The sequence below is a fragment of the Ascidia mentula genome, chromosome 7 (genome assembly GCF_947561715.1).
Source record: "Ascidia mentula chromosome 7, kaAscMent1.1, whole genome shotgun sequence".
Lineage (NCBI taxonomy): Eukaryota > Metazoa > Chordata > Ascidiacea > Phlebobranchia > Ascidiidae > Ascidia > Ascidia mentula.
The window spans coordinates 846159-863333 of NC_138572.1; the positions used below are offsets into that span (position 1 = coordinate 846159).

At 37.7% G+C, this 17175-nt stretch overlaps 2 protein-coding genes and 1 long non-coding RNA gene across 7 annotated transcripts; all 3 read right to left on the bottom strand.

Moving 5' to 3' along the window:
- Positions 1-1850: 1850 nt before the first annotated feature.
- LOC145909100 (uncharacterized) lies at positions 1851-6364 on the bottom strand. 5 transcript variants are annotated; one of them, XR_014403082.1, is made up of 6 exons: positions 6209-6364; positions 5380-5550; positions 4893-5057; positions 4404-4594; positions 4078-4147; positions 2522-3001 (listed from the first exon to the last, which is right to left on the bottom strand). It is a non-coding gene; the product is annotated as an uncharacterized LOC145909100 (long non-coding RNA). The 5 variants fall into 5 exon arrangements; XR_014403081.1 differs by having other exon boundaries at positions 4078-4594; XR_014403080.1 differs by lacking the exons at positions 4078-4147; positions 4404-4594; positions 4893-5057; positions 5380-5550; positions 6209-6364 and adding exons at positions 1851-2260; positions 3654-4066 and having other exon boundaries at positions 2852-3001.
- A 320-nt stretch (positions 6365-6684) lies between these two features.
- On the bottom strand, positions 6685-7773 carry LOC145909139 (uncharacterized). The gene is made up of 3 exons (XM_082996456.1): positions 7562-7773; positions 7216-7380; positions 6685-7130 (listed from the first exon to the last, which is right to left on the bottom strand). The coding sequence occupies exons 1-3, from the start codon at positions 7724-7726 to the stop codon at positions 7101-7103; spliced, it is 360 nt and encodes a 119-aa protein (XP_082852582.1). The 5' UTR covers positions 7727-7773; the 3' UTR covers positions 6685-7100.
- A 366-nt stretch (positions 7774-8139) lies between these two features.
- On the bottom strand, positions 8140-17142 carry LOC145908834 (NACHT, LRR and PYD domains-containing protein 1a allele 5-like). Its single transcript, XM_082996156.1, has 8 exons — positions 16958-17142; positions 14675-14786; positions 10679-12010; positions 10546-10608; positions 10247-10354; positions 9819-9902; positions 8709-8813; positions 8140-8237 (listed from the first exon to the last, which is right to left on the bottom strand). Exons 1-8 carry the CDS (start codon positions 16988-16990, stop codon positions 8140-8142), a joined length of 1935 nt encoding a protein of 644 aa, XP_082852282.1. The 5' UTR covers positions 16991-17142.
- Between the last annotated feature and the right edge of the window lie 33 nt (positions 17143-17175).

The window sequence follows — 17175 nt, forward strand, 5'->3', positions numbered from 1 at the left end:
CGTTGATAAAAATCAGTAATTGTTTATTTATCTCCTGTGGCAGGCGGCCTTCCGGTTGTGTTGCGCTGCTGCCGCAACAATTTGTATGCAGTGAAGGCCGCATCCCTGTATTTCTATGGAAAAGACTTTCTTGGTTGGGAAATGCCCTTCTCGAACTCTGGCATAATAGAGTAAAATTATGTGTAACAATGCAATGGGTCATGCATGGGCGCCGGTGTTTTGGTTGAATGAGCTCAGATGAACAGGCTGTTGCCAGGGCGATTTTCAGCGTGTTTGGGGGCAGTTTTACTATGGTTTTCAGGGTTATTAGTCAGGCAGTAAATTGACACAGGATGCTGTTGAACATGTAGCTGAAAAACTACCCAAATATTGAGGTTGATTTTGTGGAAAAATGAATCACAGAAAGTATGGTCAATTTGTGATTTTCTGTTAGTCCCGACCCTTGTCTAAATTCTGGTCAAAATTATATTCGAGATAACTACTTTAACCACTCCCCCGGGGGCATTTTGACCCTCTGTTGGCCAAAAAAGCAAAAAAAAATGCAGGTTTGTTTTGTGAAAAAAATGAATCACAGAAAGTTACCTTCATTTGCGATTAAGTGAAGCCACCAACCCTCCTCTACACGATTCATTAAGAATTAGATGTCTTGTAACTTTTTTGGTGGCCCCCCAGGGCTGTTTTTTTTTTCTGTAACCAGGTGCACGAAGGCAAATGACCTCTAAAACTCAATTTATAGGATTTAATTGTGATATGCGGCCTTAAGATGCAATGAGGGTTTAAATTGTTTTTGCTCCAGTTCATTGTTTACATTCTGGAATTGGCATGGGTTCATTTGACATCTCAGTCAGCAGGATGGTATTTTTTTTTCTGTCACCTAGTTGGAAATACTCATACACTTTGGTATATATACACACATATACTTATGCATGTATTTAAAAACATAAAAGTGAACTAAAGTATTGTAGATGACAGAAAAAAATACTGAAGTACACATATGTGGTCACTACAGTAAGCAGTGCCAGGCAAAGTAAGCAACACTATGGTTAATTTATTCCAGCCAATATTGAAGAATGCAGACAAGAAAAAACTTTTGTTTCCGCCGTTTGGCATCATGCGTTGAAATGATGCAACTGACGTCTTGTATGAAATTCCTGTTGCTGCCAGGCATATTGCAATTTAATATGTACTGATCTTCTGGCCTAAAGAAGATCAGTACATTTTGAATTGACTGCTTGTAACTTAATTGCTATGGTTTTACAAATTTGTATCAGTTCTCAAAGCAGGCACCGCATGTGAGAATAGCCCAACATCACCAAATTACCCCACCAACCCCATATCACACTGGTTCACGCACAACCTACACTCACCAACACCTAAAACTGTCCAGACACAGAACGAGCCAGGTAGCGGAAGTTTAAAACCCCACGGTTCATTAGAACCTTTCCCACCGACCAATGGCAAATTTAAAATGGTTTGGCAGCGCCGTCTAGCGGATGAACCTAGAAATAACACTAAAACATCTATTTCGCCTGGGTATTCACTAGTTTTGACGTCAACACAATGTATCGTTGTTACGTCACACAAGCCTTTGTCCCTGTTTTCGTCTTAGTTAGTTGCCATGTACTGCTGTCGGTTGCTAAACCTTATTTTTTTCAAAATGAATATGGACAATTTTAGGCAAATTTAATGGCCAGTTGTTTTTTGCTGCCTACGATTTCACGGTAAGCTGGCATTATTTATTGTTCTGTATTACTTCTTGGTAAATAACGTTAACCTTGTTTACGGTGATAAAAAAAGATGATTTGTTGGAAAACTCTGATCTCATAGTAGTTCAGTAAAGACCATTGTGTATTTAATTTCTTTGTATTTTTGGTCGCTGTTCCTACGCATGTGAAGAAACCACAGCGCCTTCGGAATAAAGTTTATCGGTTTCTGTTGACCGGAGCGCTTTGTGACTTACGGACTATTGTAGAAATTCCCGCCTGGTGCTCTGTCCGGGACCAAAGGGTCACGCCCGCCGAACTGCCAAGGGCACCGCAACACTGGTTAACACCTAAAGATATTGAAGGGTTCGGATGGTTTGACGGAGTTGCATCTCCGCGAATCCAGCATCAAGTCTGTCAAGAAATTTTCGGTCTGACACCATGCTGGCTGCAGTTCCCGTCAACGATGGTCTTTGTTCTTGGACTAAGTTCGGTCTGTGACCAAAACCAAGATCTGGGGCCGAAAACCATGATGTAAGGAAACCACATGTTGGGATCTAGGAGACAAAATGTTGTAACCAATGAGCTCACATTGCGATCTGAGTTAGACCGAACATTAGGATCTCTGAGACCAAATCTCTTTGTTTGCAGGAAAAGTCGCAAATATGTCGGGCGATATCAGAGTCGAGGCATGAACAAAGAGATAATTGCTGCGATTACGCGACAAAGTAGACTTCGAAGAAGTAGCGCAAGTTGAAAGACGGGGTGTAAATGTAAAAGCTGTTTCGAATGACCAAGTTAAAAATATGACAATAAAAAATCCCTACAATATGTATTTGGTCACAAAAATTGCCATCGTAATGTAAGTTGATGTTCAATGTTTAACAATATATAAGAAAGAAATCTTCCTTATCCTTTCAGTTAAACGAGAGAGGAACGAGTCGTTCGATTGCCAACATCCACTCACAAGTACATGTGGAATTATCAGCTGCTGTAAAGCAGAAAACCCACAAGCTTTTTTCATAAATAAGGGGCTTTTGTAGTTGCGCGAGCACAGCGAAAGAAACTGTTTCATCGCCAACACGTAAAACTGCCAAGCGCATGTGTTTTCATTATTTGTAACCCAGAATATAGCTGGTCGGTGTTACCTATGCACCCTGTTACTTATCAGGGAAACGAATCGGCCCCGACCGCATCTTGCTGCTGTAGCTTCCGCCATATGTAGCAAACTGTTTTACTTGTGGGACAAAACGTCCCGTACGAATTTCCTGGTTGATACAGGGGCTGGAATGAGCATTCTGCAATGAAATAAGTGGGTTTAAAACTACAATTTTGTTATTCATACCTTCAGCAGTGACGTTTAGTTAAAATAGATTTGAGCAGCAGCCTGATATTTAAAAATAGGCTACGCTTTTAAGGCGCAATCAGAAATCTTGAAAACGATGCTTTGTTTGAAATGATTTCATCCCGTTCAATTAAATGCCTTGTTGGTTTTCTAAACTATAAAATTGTCGTCGTTCTGAAAAACAAGATTGGAAATTGTTTGTGGAAATATTTTCAGATAAACAAGAATGACTCGATTTAACCATACAGTAACTAAAGTGGAAAAAGAAAATTTCCACTCTTACTGCAGTAAACATTGTCAGGTTCAAACAGCCAAGTAGGCGACTGCAATTCTCATTAACGAATATGCTCACTGGCACCAACTAGTGGCAATCTTTTTGTAAAATAGAGATTTGTTCATTCTTATAAAAATGAAATACGATTTTCCCTTTCATTACTGTTGTCATGGATGTCACTTGTATCTTGTGCAGTGTTAATACATAAAGATAAAAGAAATAGGGTAAGTTTGTACCACACCGAAAAGTTTTCAAGTAACATGTGCTTTGTATAATTTTTCCTTTAACATTACCCCAATGAACAATTATATCCAGAAACATAGAAAACTACCTGCACCCCGCATTCCCCAACCAGATATTCCATACTCATATTGTGACAAAAACTGTTTTTGTCCAATAGGCAAACATTTCATTTGAATAAAATTGTGATTCTGTACTAAAATCCAAGCTGACATACTGATTATATGGGAGAATTTGGAAAAAGTGAGATCTTGTGTAGAACGACACTGTCCCCGTGGACTTTCCACTTGAATGATTTGCAATAGTATAGTTGGGAATGATCACATAGTGAGGTTTTCCTCTTCAATAATTATGTCATGTGAATCCTTTGATTTGTAGTAACCTGTAACATCCCACCCCAGGCCCCGATCGCTGGTCTCATTGGTTAACCTGTCACCATGGAAACAGCTCTATTTGTAATACTATTTGCAAATCAATGCTCTTTATGAAACAGATTGCAGACAAGAAACACTTACAAGCTGTAAGAAGGTAATGTCAAGTGTGGGGTTTACAGCATGTTAGTGGATGTCTCCAATGTATGGAAACCTGTTGAAATCAAAAAAGTAAATTAGTTTTCTTGATGTTATGTGAATATCACATATCTTGCACACTTGCACAGAATGTCAAAATATAATCAATAATATTATTAATTAATACTTCATTATTTTGTAACAATTAAATAACAATGACCTATATCAATGGTGGGGAAGGTCAACTATAAAAACATAACCTTGTCGCAGACAATTTACAAAATATCATTTATGCAAAAGTTTTTGCATTGATTAAAAGCAATACTGCTTACCGTATGTTTGTCATCTTTCATTGTCATTTTCTGTTATGAGTAAGATTGCATTCTATCGGAGTTTAACTTCTAATATTACATTTTAGGTGTTTTTTACCCAGGATATCCTTGCAGAGAAGTATTGGTGTTTACAACAACTCCATTATTTCCAGGCGTTATTTTCCAATCGTCAGGTTGGCATCGCTATGACTCTGCAAAAACAGAAATGGTATTTAATGACTTTGCAATTAAAAGCATCAATGTTTGTAAACGAGTTTTAGATAAAGATCTTTTTTTTGATGGTTCTTTTGCTTTTGTCAATAAATTCGAGAAACAACAACTACAGTCAGACCTTTTTAATCTAAACTGCTTGGTTTCATCTAATATGTTTTAGTCTGCATAAAGAGCCATCCAGCACATACTTTTATTAAATTCCACTCAACAAATGTAGGGGTCAACATAAAATCAAAAATGTGTTTGCTCTTTCTTTATCAACAAAGTCGATCTAACCTTTTTTGCACCAACTACAAGGATTCAATGTAGGGCAGACATGTTGTTGGTGACCTTGTGAAAATTAGAGGTCATGATATTTTTTTTTTGTCTGCTTGTTTTGACCACACAGGGATTTGAATATTCTTGATGTTGCCTTGGTGATGTTTTATTCTTCAGTGCAACCTGGTGGATAAATGAAAATGAAAGGTTTTGGGACCACTGTCGACCTGCAACTAGAGTACCACTGAAACTTGGCAAATCTCAAACAAATGCATAATTATGACAGCCAAACATAACATGGTTATAATGTAATAAAACAAAAAAAATAGTTGTCTAATAATGCTACAAGAAATTATTGTTGTAAAGTTTATGCAGCAAAATAATGTTATATAGGCATAGTTACACACACACGTGATAATATAGCAATATCAATACCAAGGAAAAAGTATCACATAAGTTTTCTGTATATCGTTCATTGAAATTTACATACAACAAAGTTAAATACCGCTTGTGGGAACCCAACTTTTTTGAATGCGACCTCTTGTTCACATCAAAATTTCCTGGGATTCGTTGTGTTGGTCAATCATCTAATTCAGTGACTCTAGACCTCTTAGTCCTGGCACATAAAGCAGTCAGAAAAGTCATTGACATCTTTGATGTTTTGATAAATCTGTTCCTGTCAAGATTAAAGTACGGGGTGAAATTCACAATGTGTTTTCCATATAACCAGGTTGTTACTTGCTTCTACTGTTTTACATACATCTATGCTCATATTGTAAACTGCACAAACATTTTATGAAAAATAGGGGTTTATAAATCACTTAGAGTGAGTATTTAGAGGTTGTGGCAGACTCCCTGACAACGCTCTATGGAGGGGGTCGGCAACCCCTGGCACATGAGGTTAATATTCATGGCATGCCAAGTGATTTATCAGTTCATACTTCAGTACTTTTACATGCGTTCGGGATTGGCTTGCGTCGCAAAGATACGTCAAAAAGATAAATGCCAAAGAATTGCACAAATTTACACAATAAAATTTATATAATGATATAAGTAATGAGGTGGTGGCAACACAGTGGTAACAAGATAAGGGCAACATACTCTGGTTTGCACGTACATAATTTATAAACACACGCGTAATGTTGAAAATGTTGCTGGCCCCTGCTGCACTGACACTGGTTAAGAACCACTGGTATAAGCTTAAATTCCCCAAAAAATTCAACTATCTTTTCCAGAAAATTTCACAAGCCCTGCATATATATATATAATTTACTGTGACATGGAGCCCGACGGCACCACTGGTTTTAGCTTTTACATGGACATAGGGTTTTCACCTCGATTGTCATCGGAGGTTTGCATCCAGTGTTTGTGGAAATCTTTGACTGGTTGTTTGGCGAGAAAAATTGTCACGAGCCAACATCAAGTTGCACTGATGTGACCTAACAGATCAAAACATTGACCCAGTCGTCCAGTCTGCAACTCACTTAATATGATTTCTGTTGACAAAAGTTACAAATTAATTTAGTTTGGGGTCAGCATGATGACTAGGACTTCTTCCAGCAACAATTCATTGTGTGGATTAGTGATGGTTTTTGGAGCCGACAATTTGTTCTCATTAATTTTTTTATTCAGATTTTAGGTAAAATTTCTTCTATGATTCTCTCTTATCTGGATTGACTCGAGGATTCATTTTTAAATAAACCCAGCAACCAACATTAACACAGCGCACAACTAAATTGCAAGTAAGTATTTGTGTACAACAGACCAATACAAGACATACACTTACTTCATTAACCAACATATTCTCTTGTAACTTGATTCATGGACGTTGTCAGTTTGTGGGAATTTCACTCTTCATTTGCAATGAGATTTCTTGCATTTAAAACCAATTCATTCAAAAATAAGATATTTTGAGACAGTTGAAGTTTTAATTTTATTCCAAGACCAAGTAGATCCGTCTGTTACGTTCCTACATGACAACATTCTATTCTACAAACAACCCCTGGTATTCTTTCTTCTGAAAACTGGAATAAAAATGTCGGAAAGCTTTCGTCTCACTTTCTGCTCCAGACATATTTCACTTTATATATTTCGCAGCAATTTTATTTACAGTAAAAAACATTTATTTTGAACAAATCACAAAAAACACACAAATAATTCTGGAAGTCTCGTGTTTTGTTTCAATCCGGACCACTGAAGTCTCCATCGGATGCGAGGAAGGAATATTTACTGACGATCCAAACCCTCAACTCTCGGCTGAAAAAAAATTACAAAACTTTTAATTTCATCAAAATTAACAAAACCATGTTTTAATGCAAATATAAATTAAACAAATTCTTACCGGGTTTTCCAGTTTTTTAATCTCTTCTTCCAAGACTCGAATAGATTCGGAATCGAATCCGCATCCACGCAGCCACAACTTCTCATCCACTTTAGGGAGAATCCGACAAATATTTCCAACATCTTTTCGTTCAAACTTGTTGAATCTCAGGTCGAGATTTCCCAACTATTTAAAATATAAAAATTGGTCGGAAATCTTTGTTTCAAACTTTTTTTAAAACAGATTTTTTTTCTTAAAACCGGATTAAAATTAACTCCATGTTTTCACTTTTGATTAAAAAAAATAAGTTTCATAAAAATAGCATGGATTTAAACAAATATTTATTCTCAAAATAATGAAAACCAACCTTGGGTTCCATCTTCATAATCGCTTCACAGATCATGTTTAAAGTTTCGGAATTAAGTTCGCATCCATGCAACGTCAGCCCAAAACCGGGTTCTCGAATCCGTGGGAGGAAATCCGCGAGAGCGAAAACATCCGAAATCTTCAGTGGGATTCTGCTTAAACTCATCCCCGGAGGACAAGAGAGGGCGATTTCATCTCTAAATATTTTGTCAACTTCCTGTAAATCTACGAGGAAATCTGAAACAGGGACAAGTTTATTAAAACAAACATGGCGGAAGTTTTATTAAATCACTAAAACTTTTTTTGCAAACTTCAAACAAGATTTCTTCACTTTTAATCGGATTTAAACAAGACAAGATCCAACAAATTAATCAAATACAAAAACATTAACTTTCTGGAAGGAAAACATAAACTTTATCCGACAAAAAATATGCGACCTTCCTTTAAAACTTTCAACCTCAACAAAACATTTTTATTCCATTCTCTTCTATAAGAACAATGGAATTGCGACGTCACAATGCTTACTGTGACGTAATAGTTACGTTTACAAACACGCATCACACAGACTGGAAATAAATATTAACCTCGTAACTCGTATCCATGTAAATACCTTCCACGGGGTCTTTCTTCCCGCAGGTGTTTCGAAAGTTTCTTCAACAACTTTTTAGCACGTTTGTCTGAAAATAACAAGATCAACATTTACGGCAAAAATAGAAGCCATGTATTTGGATGGGAGAATTATTTAAACTCCCAATGTGCGTTTTCCACAAATATAACCTGCGTATATTAGATGCGTAATGAGATGTGAGACTTTCGAAACCACGATGCCCGTTTACCCAATATAATGGTAACTTGTAGTGGAAAGTATGTAAAAGTTTAACAGCAAGCTTTTCGCGTAAAGCAACGTTGTGTAACAAATTGTAAACATTTTTTTGCAAATCGTTCAGGGCCTGTCAATGCAGACAAGTGCAACAAAACAAATATGTTACATAACAGCAGCATCTTAACTTTAGCAATAGTTTCTTTGTCCGAACTTTTTGCACCTAAATGCCTTGTATTACTTTGCTGGTTACAATTATTACAGCCGAATGATTTTCTTATGTTTAGATGAGAAAAAAGAAAAGATTGTTTTTAATGTAACTGACTACCATGCATTTGTTCCTCATTGTTAAGTGTGGAGGATGCTGGATCACTGGAAGCAGTCTTGACGGAGGTTGATGGCAAGGTTTCTGGACTGGAATCACTTCCATCACCTGTAAAAAACAATGAAGGTAATAACTGCAATTTAATGGCACTTATGTACACCATAAGTGTTACCCCAATGCGAAGGCCTTACTTGATAATTTTGACAATAAATAAAGTAGGTTACAGTGGCTTAACAACCAAGCTGGACCTGGGCATTCTAGGCCACTGCTCTGTCTGTGGGAGTTCGCCAGTTGGACTTTACAGCAGGGATGCATACAACACGAATGTCATATTTGGTTTGCCAGTGGTTTTTGATATGACTTTGCAAACAGGTTTTAACATTAAAAAAATTCATTAATCCTTAAATTGTGCATCCTGCTTTACTAGGAAAATGGAATTAATTCAGCTATGCTGTATTCATGGGCTAACCACTGCTTTAAGCCACACCAGGAGTCCATTTCAAGAGCAAATAAAAAAGAGGCATTTTTGGAGCCATTGAGATCAATAAATATTCTTACTGACTGTTTCAAGTACAGCAACAGCAAAATGTTTAAAAAAAGCCATAATAATTGAGAGCTGCAGACAGGGTGTACACGCACTGTTTCGGCCTATGAGGTCTCATCAGTGCAGCTGTTGACTGTGGCACTGTGCTAGCTTTTACACAAGCAGTCACACTGATTTTCCAAACCACCAGTGGTTTGTCTATTTTGTTTGGTACCCAGTATAAGGTACCCAATGGATCGACGTTGACCAAAAGGTACCACAAAGTGGAAATCAGTGTGCCCGCTAGTGTAAAAGCTAGCACAGTGCCACAGTCAACAGCTGCACTGACGAGACATCATAGGTCGAAACAGTGCATGTACACCCTGTCTGCAGCTCTCAAAATGTTTACATATGTGAAATGTTGTAATATTCATACCATTTGACAATTAATTTAAGTGCCCAAAACCACAGGTTTATGCAAAACAATGGATATAATAAATACGAAAGTATTTTGTGTTACAAAAATGGAATAATTCAGTACTTGCACTAAAAATCAATTAAGCAATGTCGGTATATAGGGCAGAACTTACTTTCTAAATGTCCCAGTTCACCACCATCTATTTGAGGTTTTGTGGTTACCTCAAGTTCAGCTGCAGCAGTGGAGGTTTCACCAGCTGTAGAAACATGTGTATTACAAATCATTAACAAGATATACTGGGCTACCATCTGCTTACAGGTGCCTTGATGAAACAGCGTACAAATATTTGTTGAAATTCTAGTAAAATTTTTAAATAATTGTTCCAGTGGTTCTCAGCCTGTAAGGGCTTTTTGAGTGGTGTGCACAAAAAATTGCAACATAGACAAATTCCATCTAAAAAATGCCAATTAAACCTGTGGTTTGCTAGCATCGTTATGAAATTGCATGCTACGGCATATGCCTTGAACAGTTCCAAAAAGGAAGAAATATTGATATGTTATGTTTCACTCAAACAGTTTTATGCCTTGAAAACTTTCCCACCATTTTCCAGCGACTGTTTTGAATGTTGGGCCTTGGAAGTTGTTGCGCCATCCAATGTTTTGGATGAAGTAGATTTTACATTTGTTGAATCCAAACCTCCTGTGCAAGCTGTAAAACAATGAGTCACAATATATGGTATAGCATATATCTTTCTTTTTCTATCAGTTATATTTAAGTTCAATGCTATGCAATCGGCTAAGTTTTGTCAGCAAAAAAGATAACAGAAACACATTTTTGATACACAAATACCAAATAAATACAGTACTGACGGATTTTATGTATCTTGGAAATTGTCATACCGCTGACAGCACTATTTACAGGATCAGATTCTGAACTGGTTTCACTACGTCCACTTCCAGAGTCTTTGATTGAAAATTATAAAATAAAAATAATGGTCATTAAAGCACAAACTTTCCAATGTGCTGCACATACCTGGTTTGTGTCCGAGCAAAAGGCCACACACAAAACGACGAACCATTGCCCAATGGGGTTTGTAAATCAAATCGTCTACGATTTGATCAAATTCTTCATCTGACATGAACATAGAAATGTAGTATGCACCAAACATTTCCTGCAGAACTTGATGAAGGTAGTAGAAGAGAACATCTCTCCCATCAAAGACTCTACGACTGGGAAACCAGGAGAACTTTGCCATTTTGAACACTACATCCTGTACTTTTACATCTTCTAAACCTACTTTTTGAAGGTCATCATGTGTGAACACAACGGTTTTACGAACCATTCCTTCATATGCCATTTGGCTAAGTGGCAACTTAAGGTTTTCTAATTTCTCTCCTTTTGCTTGCTCAGAGTGGCCAAGTTGTTGCAAAACAACATCAAATACATTAGTTATAGTGGAAACACTGTGCACCTCACCAAATAACCCAGCATAAACAATAAATTGTAAAAGCATCGGATTGCGACATAAATCAAGCAATTGTGGAGATTTAGTCGCAAGTTTGCTCCACAGTTCCTTTGCTTTATCACCAGAGTAACTATCAAACACTGTCTTTGCATCCTCAGGAGAAAGATCACTGACATAAATTGTTGGCTTAGGTCGGAGTCGTAATGGTATTGATAGCAATGAGTGGGGTCGAGAAGTAAAAATCAATTTAGATTTTGGAAAAAATTGCCTGCTGCAAAGGTTTGCAACAAGCTGTTGTACTGGCAAGGGAGTGTGATACTTCTCATTTACAGGTGCCATGTTTTCTAGTGTCCAGGTTGCTTGATCTAATCCATCAAAAATAAAAGCACACTTTTCTGGGTTCTTTATCATCCATTGGAAAACCAAACTGAGTGTTTCCTGTGAAGCATGGTTGAACTGGTTATCCAGCAGAAGCTCCTGCAAAGTAAGCTTTCTATCGCCGTAGTTTAAATACATGAACTGAAGATGAAGCACTAAGTGATCTTCTGTTTCTAGTTGCCTGCATAATCTCTTTGAAAGAGTGGTTTTGCCGCATCCAGCCGGTCCAAGAAAAGCTAGAAATATGCCTTGCTTTTTTTGTTCTTTAAAGCTTGAAACTAGTTGGGGAAATTTGATGTGTTCACCAACAAATCGATCATTGTCCCCCTTGCTTGTCGATGGCTGAAACTCATTTTCCTTTTGAGGATCAATTCCTTTGTAAATATTAATATCTATCAGTGTTGGTTGAACCTCTGGTATTTCAACCTTTTTCAACTCTTCACTGTAAGGGACAACATCTGGATCAAGATTTTCAAGCTGATATTTTTTGATTTCATCAAATGCCTGTTGCAACTTTTCTTCTGCAAATTTTTAAACAGGTTTTTCATATAATGAATGCATGTTACAGTGGTTTTTTACACAAAACAGTGGGCTCTAGCATCTATGTTTGGCTGGTTTAATTTTGGTGCAGCATGCTGCATAACCACAACGCAAATTGAGGATTAGTGTTTATCTGTCAAATTATATTGTAATGGTAACGTCTAATGCCACAGAAAAGTGATAAAATCACCAAGTACAAAAACGGGAAAAAAATTGTCTGCTGTTTAGTTTTTTAGCCAACCGTATAATGTATCATTATATTTTCATTTCAAATGCTCATTTCCAAAGTTTTAGTTGATCTAACTCTTATTTTAGGTCAATTTATGGAACTTCTCTGCTTCGTAGGGGTAGGAACAAACATAATTTCAGATGACATCGACAAACATCACAGAGTGTATTTAGTTGTTACCGGCAAATTTCGAGTTGTGACTCCCTGATTTGTTGTATGTTTACCCACAATGCAGTACACTTTATGGAGGATAAAAAAACAAAATCCGCTAAAGGACGCATATTGGAATTTCTATCAAAATAAATTTGGCGGCGGAAAATTTCCACCTTGTATTTAATCCCCTGTTACCACAGAAGGAGGACGTCACAAAGCAATCAGTGAAGCATTGGGGTCAATTTTACGGTTGAGTGAGCACGTATGCATGTGTTGTTGCTTGGGGGAATTTGAGCCAGTTTTTGGTAGTTTTAAGTAGAGTTTTGGGCGTGTTAAGTCAGGTAGCTACGTGGTAACGTGTGCTGTATAAAATTGAGCTAAAAAGGCGGTTTAAACTTCAGGTTATATCTGCAGAATAATTGAAGACTTATGTCTGCGTCGAACGGCAAAAAAATTCTGGTTTTCTACTAGTTATGTTCCCAGTTCTAAACTGTCCGGCCTGGCGAAACCTAGTGTGAAGAAAGTGTGCAGAAAAAGTGGACGCGAACATATGAGCGGGAAGTAAATCAATCGAAATCATAATCACTCAGCAAAACATGGGAAACAAGCCAGATTTTTTTAACAAAGTTGTGTATTTTGTGTTTTTTCAGAGAAAGAACTTTTGGTGATTGTATGAGAGTGTTTCCGTTCCACAGTCAGCAAAAAAAGCTTCATCGTAGACAAACGTAGGTGTTTTAGCTACAGTGTTTGTTTTACATGTTGGCCAAACAAGCGTGAAAAGTAATCCTCACTTTCTAAGCCCATGTGATCGGTGTGAAGATGCCTTGGTAACTTACTGGCACCGTAGCTTCATTTGACAGTTTGGCTTAACACTAGATACGGTAAACTGGAATCTTCTGTCCACCGTAATCCATATTGGAAATAGCTGTCCCTGTACTGTCGTATCTACCAACTGATTTAAACGTTTTCACAAACACTTTTACTTCCCGTATGTTTGCACAGTTTCGCTTGTCACTGCTACCGAAATATTCCAACACTTGTCCTCAAGTGGTTTGTAAAATGGTTACGTAGGTTATTTGTGATGTCACGAGGTTATGAGTTGTGAGCAAACTATTGAAACAATTCATGGTTTGATGCCACATAACCAGAATGTTTGCAGTGGCAACATATAAGCGCATGTGTAGAATGGTTTCATATCTCCGTCGAAACTCTTTCATCTATTTTTCGCGGCACACACAGTTTGCGAAACCTGTTAAATGCATTATTCTGACAAGCTGTAAAGTGCACTATTCGTTCAAGTAGACAAAAATGATCGCATTCTCATCATGATTCTACAAGGGAAGTGAGAGCTCCCGAGCATCTGGATCCAAACACAAATTACTAAACACATAATAGTGCCTGAAAACTTTTTTACACCTTTCACGCAAAAAGGTCACGGACAGCATGTTTTCAACTTAAATGCTGAAGTCAGACACATTCTTATTTCAATCGGAATATGACTTTCCTAAAAGGCAGAGGTCGGTGCTATGACAACCAAGACATGCACGCCCACAGCCCCCAACATCTACCGTTACTGGAACTCAGACAGTCTCTATCTAAGTGGTATATATGTTAATTGCTCTTGCTCAGTCGCACTATCTTACGGACTCGTTTACCCAGTTTTAAATTCCATTGATATGACTCTTGTGCTATAATTCGTAAACGCATTCTGTTCACGGAGTAAAATTAGTTATCGTTAAGAACACGCCCCAGAAGATCAGGACTTAGTTAAAACAGCCAAATTCACACCTCTGCGTCTGACCCATGCTCCGCAATGGAGTTTTAGGTGCTTGACAATTTCAGAAATTACATAAACCCATTACATGAAAGCAAACGATGTACATTTACATGAATTTGCGTTCCACGAGATAGCACCAGATTTCCATTGCAATGTATCATGCATGGCAACCTAACTGTTCATTGGTAGCAAAATTGCTGGCAACCATAAACAAAAATGTAGAATTCAGTGAAAAATAATCTGCAGTGACAATTTAATGTGATGATGTCCACGTTGTTTAATCAGAGTCTAACGGTCTAAGTCACATAATATGGTCAATCCGATTCTATGTTGTCGCTGGGGTAAGACACAGATATTGTTAAATGAGTCGCATTAAGCTAATAATTTTGTCATCTCCAAATGGTCGAATACAAATGCCAAATCAGTTGGGTTTCGACTTGAATACAAGCATTTGTATTCCAAACTTCCCTAGTAAAACTCTCATACCTCGTTTATCTTCTGATTCTTCAATTGTTGATTCATGATAATGGGCGTGATGGTGATGATGTTCTTCCACAGTCTGATGGTGATGTACGTCACCAGTATGTAGGTGCAGGTTCTGGAATGGAACTAACAAAAGTTACCAAACACACTAATATTAATTGTCCAAAAAGACAGCATGGTCGTTGAAATATTCTGAAACCAAAACTGCTCTAAGCTGCCCACATGTGTTTCGTTACGTGTAAATAAAACCTGTCACTCACAAATGATTTTCTCCAACCTCTACCACCAGTACAGCAAATCTCAATATTCAAGAACAACAAGCTTACCTCGGCAACAATGTTTTGTGAGTTTTCTCCTTCTGTTTGTTGTTCGTTTCTACCGTAGTTTATTGTTTGCAAGTAATTACACGCTGCAAAGGAGGATCGTAGATATACAACACTCTGTGTTACATCACCACGTTGTAATTGATAGTGGCGTAACAATGATCTTAATGCGTAACACTTCTTTTCGAATGCCATTGTTGCTTGTTACTGTTGGTAGGGTAAAATACTGGTTTGCGTCAGTTATATTGTTTATTTACCAGTTTCAGGAGATAATTTTAGCTTAAATGTTAATGTTCTTTTGTTGGCTACAAATTAAGCTGTCATAAGGAAACGTGACCAGCTAAAAAAACGGTTGGTAAGTGGTTGCTAACGTTCATTGTTGGCTGTGTTGTTGATCGCAGAATTTCTATAGAAAACTGTCGTTACTGCCTGTGACGTCAAAGGAAAAAGGAGTGTTTCAACAAAAGTAGGCTCTACCCTTTACTTAGCCCTCGCAGGCATAGGCGTCGATTTAGGGGTGACTGGGGTGACATGTCACCCCTCACCAACAAACAGGGGTGACAACATATGCATTGTTACCCCTGGATTTCGTTTAAATTCAAAATTGTTGTCAGAAAAACCACATGCATTATACTATGCGTTAAGCTAGTTTCAAACGACCTGTATTATCACCGTCACAATCATGACAAACACAAGTGCCTCGTGGATTGTTGCATAGCGCAGCAACTGTTGTAGCATAATGGTAAGAATCGGCATTGTTACGTAATAGGTTTATAAGTTTGCAAGCTGCAGACAGGGTGTGTACAAGCACACACTATTTTTTACTTCTTTTGCACATAGGTTTATAAGTCATTTTATAATTACTACATCTGCATTAGACCGAGTGAAACAAAATGTGCCGCTTTCAGTAAGGGGTCCGTAATTAGTGCTTAAAACTTGCTACAACAACATGATTCGGTGTAAAAATAAAGTGACACGAAACGGAATTTGCGTCGTTTGCCGATGTTTAAGGCGATACGACTGACGAAATGTTTTTTTCGTGTTTCTAAAACCTGGAAAAGTTACCCTTAATATTTTACAAAACGTTAAAAAATCGACGCCTATGCTCGCAGGCCAGGAGTTCAGAGTCTACACTCCCATGCAAAATGTTCCATACATGTGTGCTTTGAGCAAACCTTGTTTACCCATGCGAACGGTTAAGTTCCTGTCCATATTATTCCGCAATAGACATCAAACATCGCTACATACACGTGCCAGTAAACAATATTACTAAAAGTAGACAAGACATTTGCAAAAGTTTTCCGAAAAAGCAGTCATGGCCTAGGGGAGCTAGGTAGTTGTCTAGCAAATACCTATGCAAGGCGACCAATGTGCTTGGAAATTTATATCACATTGGAAACGAAATCGAATCGCGTGAGAAAACAATTGGCAGCATCTGTGTACTTTGAAATGAGATACATCGCCCTAAACAAAAAGGTAAAGCAGGGTTCCGAACGTCAATCACGTGATCTGACTGTTTCTGTTCCAAATATGCCATGTCACGTAGCTGCGTAACAGATGTGTAGGTTTTTTTTCCAGTAGAAAACATTCCTGTCAAATGTTCTCGCGTGCGCCTGGATGCCTTTCGTGTACTATTGTGGTTCGCGCACCACTGGTTGGGAACCACTGGCGTAGATGAACCGCGAGAATAACAAAAAAAAACTTAAATGAGAAAATGTCCTGATGTTCATTTTTTCCACAAAATTTCCCTCAATATTTTGTTACTTTTTCAGCAAATTTCCAACAACACTCACCAACACCAACTGACTTGCAGACTAAAAACCCTGAAACATACTAAAACTGCCTGAAGGTCGCTCAAATTTGCCTTAGCAACAGATCGTACATCTATGCTTATTCAACCTTAACATTGCCACCCATGCATAAGTAATTGCATTCGCATGAGGTTATAGTGCAAACTGCTCACCTCCGCACTAATAATGTTTGAATCTTCAGCCATTCTTGCTTTACATTCCAAGTTCAAAGTAAAAATATATTACAGACATACAAGATTAAAAGTAATCCAAACTGTATGCAGAAATCGGCCACTGTTATATGTTTGTTAAAGAAGTAAGCATTTCCAACAACCGATCTGTCGTCACAAAAGATCTGATGGAAACGTATTCCACGCCAGTGAACCGTTGC